This window comes from Microtus pennsylvanicus, chromosome 1 (assembly GCF_037038515.1).
Source record: "Microtus pennsylvanicus isolate mMicPen1 chromosome 1, mMicPen1.hap1, whole genome shotgun sequence".
NCBI classification, from domain to species: Eukaryota; Metazoa; Chordata; class Mammalia; order Rodentia; family Cricetidae; genus Microtus; species Microtus pennsylvanicus.
This window is the reverse complement of record NC_134579.1, coordinates 83756817-83763210: the sequence shown is the minus strand read 5'-3', so window position 1 is coordinate 83763210 and position 6394 is coordinate 83756817. Positions and strand designations below refer to the sequence as shown.

The following is a 6394-nucleotide window of genomic DNA, read 5'->3' as shown; positions in this document are numbered from 1 at the left end:
CATGGGAAATCTTCCCATTTTCTGGTATCTTCTTCAATTTCTTCAAAGACTTACTCAAATAGGTCTTTCACTTCTTTGTTTAGTGATACCCCCAAGATATTTTATGTTATTTGTGGCTATTATGAAGGGTAATGTTTCTCTGGTTTCTTTCTCAGCTTCTTTATCATTTGTATATAGGAGGGCTACTGATTTTTCTGAGTTGATCTTATATCCTGCAACATTACTGAAGGTTACCCACTGTAACAGCGGCAGAGATGGCTCAGTGGGTAAGAGCACTGGCTGCTCTTGTAGAGGACCTGGGTTCAGTTCCCAAACACTCCCATGTCAGTTCACACCCATCTGTAACCCTAGTGGCAGGGGATCTGAAATCCTCTTCTGACCTTTAAGTGCACCAAGAACACAGTTCACAGATGCATGTAGGCAAAAGCTCTTTGGTATAAAAAAAAATAATAGAAAACAAACTCTACAAATAAAGATAAATTTCTGTGGCATAAATTTGAATGAATTTATGACCAGATCATGCTGGAGGTTTTCATCTTAGGGGAGGAAATGGCTGGAGCACAGGTCTGTTAAGGACCTGCCCTGTCAGCTTTTGAGCTCTCACCAGCTCTACTCAACTGGGAAATCCAGCATTACATTTGAGCTGGGCTCATTCACTCCTTGCTTCTTCAAGGATAAGACAGCACCTGAGTTTCTTTTTCTCCACCTTTAAAACTGCTAGAAAGTGAGCTGAGAAATACACACTGTGGTGAACTAGAAAAACAGCCCATTACTCCAATAGTTTAGATACATTCTTTTGAAAAAAACAGCAGTATAGCAATGTCTGGGTCACAGGCCTTGAACAGATGCCAGGAAACTGTGAGCAACCTGGGAAATTAACTGTATGAGGCCCTGAAGAGGAGCAAACACAACACTGCAGTGAAGGCTGGGCTTATTCCTTCAGCACAGAAACTTCCTTGGATTTCTGTGATTTTAATTCCAGAGAAACCTTACAGGAAACAGATGCAAACTGCAGAGAACCCATAATCAATAAGAAGGTGCTGTATGCTAATCTGCCCAAGTGTAGGATTTTATCTCTAAAGCTGATACTCCTGGAGGAAAATAAAGTGGCAGGAGGAGACACCGTCTTCCACAATTAACACTGCCTCTATTAGGTCTGGGACTTCCATAGGAAGGATCAATGCACTCAGAACACACGAGAGCACTCAGAATTAAAGAACTGCACACAATTGAGAAAGATTAAGGATAACACATATTGCTTCCTGTGCAGACATTTCTGTTGACTGAGCCAGCCCAATACTCTCAGATGTTCTTTCCCTGGCTTTGACTGAAAAGTCATGCAAATGGCCAGGAACCCAAATAGGACAGAGATTCAGGTACTGGGGAACTACTTGATATAACTCCCTCTTCATGGCCTGGGATCCTACCTCATCTGGGAGACAGCGAAGGGATTCTGCAGCTTTTCAGCCATTTCTATATGTTTGGTGACCAGATCTCTCAGCTTCAGCAGGAATTGTCGTCTTTCCACCAATATATCCTGTTTCTGTTCATTAGAAGATTTTGTTTTTAGTGGAGGGTTGAACACTCACATGCACACACACACACACACACACACACACACTCCTCAACGCACACTTCTGGATATACATGTACAAGAACATACACATTCGGCAAAATAACAAGAATTAATCATTTGATATTTCTCTGTATCAATGGTCTCATTTCCTTAATAAAAATACACAGAATGACAGAATGGATCCATTTTTCTTCTGCATACAAGAAACAAACTTCAACATCAATTACAGACATTACCTCTGGGTAAGGAATTGGAAAAAAAATCTTCCAAGCAAATGTACCTAAAAGACAAGCTGGTGTAGCTATTTTAATACCTAAAAAAATCGACCTCAAACCAAAATTGATCAAAAGACATGGGGAAGAACACACCACAAACATAACATTTTAATTTTTTTTTAATTTTTCGAGACAGTGTTTTTCCATAGATTTGGACCTTGTCCTGGAATTAGCTCTTGTAGACTAGGCTGGCCTTGAGCACAAGGAGATCTGCTTCCCTCTGTTTTTCAAGAGCTGGGATTAAAAGTCTGCACCACCACCACCTGGCCATCATTTCAATTCTGAACATGTATGCCCTAAGTAAATTTTTAAGATAAACATTACTATAGCTTCTATAGCTTAAAACACATATTGATTTCCACATGCTAATATGGAAATTATTACCAATAATAATCTCAGTCTCACCAATGTGCATGTCATCAGTGTGCAGGTCATGCAGACAAAAATTAATAAACTCTGGATTAACTGAAGTTTTTATTTATTTATTTATTTATTTATTTATTATGCATACAATATTCTGTGTGTATGCCTGCAGACCAGAAGAGAGCACCAGACCCCATTACAGATGGTTGTGAGCCACCATGTTGTTGCTGGGAATTGAACTCAGGACCTTTGGAAGCACTCGGGAGGCAGAGGCAGGCAGATCTCTGTGAGTTCGAGACCAGCCTAATCTACAAGAGCTAGTTCGAGGATAGGCTCCAAAACCACAGAGAAACCATGTCTCGAAAAAACCAACAAAAACAAAGCACAAAAGTATAATCTACTGACCTTGGACATTTGGTTCAAGCATCAATTATTTAAGTATTTAGACTAAGTTTGAGCTCGTGATGCAAACCCTTAATCCTAGCTACTCAGAGACTGAGACAGATGGACTGAACATTAAAGTCTGGACTGAACTCCACTGTGAGTTCAAAGCTAATCTTTGGAACGTAGTGTGATCATATCTCAAGACTTTAAAAGGATTTGGTGATATATCTCATTGTTATAATGTGTAACAAACATGAGCAAAGCCCAGGTTTAATGTTATTTTAATAATTAGATCAAATAACCATGGGAGAACTGCTATTTTCTGAAGGGAAATTAAGGAGGAGTGGACCCGGGGTCCGGGGAAGAGGGGTTGAATGACTGGGAGGAGGGAAGGAGGTTCAACGGATGAAACATGAGAGAAGATAAAAAATGTAGACAAGAACCACCCCTTTGACATTTACATGGGGATTTTTTCCTTCAAAGCTGTTTCCAGCCATTGATCTCACAAGATGCTAAATCCTTAGAAAGTCTTGGAATAATCACAGAAATCATCAATGGACAGGATGTTAGTGAGCTATTGGAAAAGTGGATGGATGATCACGTGTGTGAGTGTGTGTGTGTGTGTGTGTGTGTGTGTGTGTGTGTGTGTGTTATTACTACTGATGGTGGACAGCCTGCCCACATTGCTGCAGCCTACCTTATCCAACTCATCACATAGCTCACAGAACTTCTCATCGGTCTTTTCATAGAGATTCTTCACCTTCTCACAGGCCACTTGCATTGAAATCTGCTCCCTCCATAGCTTTCGGTTCTCCTCTCTCAACATGCTCACTTTTTTCTTCAACTGAGTTCGCTCATTCAGGAGCTGGTTGTGGAGGATGCTGAAACATCACAAAAACACATTGAGACCTACCTAGCCTCCATCTCCCACATCACCCATGCAAACTCCCATGTCCCCAGACAGCCCTAGACCAGAGCCCACAGTCACCATGCCAGGATACCCTAGTGGCGGTCAAATGTCAGAGAATGGCCAAATTACATAAAGACTCAGACTGCTTTTGAAAACTGTTACAATAAAAGAAATGCATGTACTTCTGACAGTAGGGTTTGCCTCCTACCACATGTACTTAACTGTCCATGGTATTGGGAAAGCATCAGCAGGTTGAGAGGTAGAAGACAAACATTCTGTGAGGGAGGACAGCAGACCCAATTGAAATATATTCTATCTATGGGTAGAATGGGATCACCTCTGTAAACCCCTACCAGAGCCCCCAAGACCCACAAATGCCTGACACCTTTATCATGGTACAAATAGATTTTCTATCTAGAGGCTCCTGAGGCTGGCAGGACAATGTTGTGATGGGCTCACAGATACTTCAGTCTTAGCAAAACTAGTCCAGTATGTCCAAGTCAAGAGTATAAGACAGACTGCTTTTTATAGGGAGACAGGCCAAAAGGAAAGTCCTCACTTTGGTTCAAAGGCAAAAACATGGCAAAAGCAGTCACTGCCAAGGAATAGAGTCCCAGTGAAGTCAGTCACTCACCTGTCAGAGACAGTTTCCTCAGTCAGCTCCTTGCACTTGTACAAGGCCTCTCTCATCTCCATGGGGAATTTCTGTAGATCCAACATCACTTTCTTATGCTCCATATTCACCATCTCCAACTCAAAATTTAGCCTGTATTAGGGCATAGCCCCAGAGCAAAGAACCTCGTGAATTCTGGACTTAATGATCCTATGATTTCAGGCTGTGCCCTAAACACCCCAGCACAGTCAATGTCACTGATAGCTATGAACAAGGACAACCTGGTGCTGTTTAAACTTGCTGACGTGGCCCCAGACCAGCAATCAGGGGTGCAAAGGGAGTGATCCAGAGCTGCATGAGTTCCATTAATGGGCCTGGAGGAATAGAATAGTTAAGTCCTGGGGAGCCTGTGTCACAAGTCTGATCCCACCAGAAATCTATGATAATGTTGTTCCCGTATTCAGAACGGGGATTTTTGATCCTAGGTTCCTATTGTTACTTGGATGTCTAAAGCACAAAATCAGTGTTAACAGCGAGCAGACCTGACTTAAGGATAGGTATATAAGTCTCCAGTGGATTCCAATGGGCTGCCAAGGTGAGCACACGGGCCAGGAGCACCATCACTGGTCATAGTGGAGTTCCCTGACCCTAAGGGAACTTAGTGGGATCACCTGGAAACTGTGGCACAGAAAGAACCACATGCCACAGACCGCCAACTACTAGGACACACACACACACACACACACACACACACACACACACACACACACACAGGGTGCCAAATAAATGGAGGCAGACGGAATTGTCTCAGAATATAAGAAACCAGACTAGAGAGGAGCAGTGATGAAGTTCAGACCTCAAGTCACACACTGAGATGCACCAAGACGACTAGGCCCCTGCAGCTGCTCTGAGGAGCAGCCAGTACTCAAGCACCTGCTGGTTAAGCACAAAGACTCACCATAAACTCACAGCCCCTAGCATCGTCCACAAGCCAACACCTGTCAAGGCCTCATGAAATGTATGCTGAGAGCTCACAACTATTACCCCATCCCCAGACTGATCCAGGCCACAGGCTCTGCTTTTTATTTGGAGGAATCACACAGCCTGTGTCCTGATATCACTCCTTCCCAGGGTTCAGCTTTGCCTCTCAGATGCCCTCAGGAACTAGACAAAATGGCTACCTGTTGTTCAAATCCTTGTTGGTATAATTAGCCAGAATTCCACGAAGTTCATTCCTTTCTTGGGTCATCATCTGAAGCTGCAGGGTCAGCGTATCCTCCTTGTTCATCCGCTGCTCCTGCCCAGTAACAGAGTTTGGGGTTGATGTTTTTCCAGCACTCCCTGCAGGTAGATAAATATTAGTGAATTTATGCAGTAGTATGGCACAGGACCAGGAGAGATCATGTTGAGTTCAAAGAAGAGGCCAACGAAGAGAGAATGCATGGAACACAGCGAAGGATCAGGACATCTCCTCAAACTGGAAGCCCATAAGCCATGCCTCTGTCTCCACTCACTGTGGCTAGCTATGTGTATCATCCCCTCCTGCTGCCCCACTGGCCCTGAAAGGCATATGTCACCCAGCCATGCTGCTTTGGAAATATCAGCTCATTTCTGATGTGATACAGAAAATTCCTGGAGTCTCCAGTGCTTAGAGACTCTCAGTCTCTTAGTGTGGCCTGGAATAGAAGTAACTGAATGTCTGAGACCCTGGTGCATAGATGGGGAATTTCCCATGGGATACTCACAGAACCTAAAGAAATCACTGATGATGAGTTGTAGCAACAACCTACTCTCACACCCCATTAGTCTGTGCCTCCTGCTGGTCTTTGCCACTCAAAATAAAATTAAGGAACTCACAGAACTGCAGCTGTAACCTTGACAACTCCTGGATCTCTGCCAAACTAACTAGCAGCAATCCTTCACTATGAGTCTGCACTTTAGTAACCCAGAGAAGCAACATAGAACCATCTCTTCCAAGATCCCAGCTACTAAACCCCATTACTGTAAGGTCCAACTCAACCCACAACCTCCTCCTTCGAAAGTCAGATCTCTCTGCCAACCAGTGTGCTCAATTTTGCCATTGTGTCTTCTGGTGAACCCTATATGCACATAATTGATGTGGGAGTGATTTCTTATTAATCAAAAAAGTGCCTAGACCCATTTGATAGGCCAACCCTTAGGTAGGCGGAGAAAACAGAACAGAATGCTGGGAGAAAGAAGCTGAATCAGGAGTCGCCATGATTCTCCCACTCCAGGCAGACGCAGGTTAAGAT

At 43.4% G+C, this 6394-nt stretch overlaps 1 protein-coding gene across 1 annotated transcript; it reads right to left on the bottom strand.

Annotated features, from left to right (window-relative positions):
- Positions 1-1423: 1423 nt before the first annotated feature.
- LOC142847651 (disks large homolog 5-like) lies at positions 1424-6120 on the bottom strand. The gene is made up of 5 exons (XM_075968554.1): positions 5979-6120; positions 5303-5462; positions 4143-4274; positions 3296-3479; positions 1424-1543 (listed from the first exon to the last, which is right to left on the bottom strand). The coding sequence occupies exons 1-5, from the start codon at positions 6118-6120 to the stop codon at positions 1424-1426; spliced, it is 738 nt and encodes a 245-aa protein (XP_075824669.1).
- Between the last annotated feature and the right edge of the window lie 274 nt (positions 6121-6394).

What these genes read in the sequence shown, in the direction of transcription:
- LOC142847651 (XM_075968554.1), bottom strand. Translation starts at nt 6,120, where the DNA reads ATGGGGTTTAGTAGCTGGGATCTTGGAAGAGATGGTTCTATGTTGCTT. An exon ending in AAGGTTACAGCTGCAGTTCT is followed by an intron (nt 5,463 to 5,978) that starts GTGAGTTCCTTA and finishes ATCTACCTGCAG; the next exon opens with GGAGTGCTGGAAAAACATCA. An exon ending in GAGGAAACTGTCTCTGACAG is followed by an intron (nt 3,480 to 4,142) that starts GTGAGTGACTGA and finishes GTGATGTTTCAG; the next exon opens with CATCCTCCACAACCAGCTCC.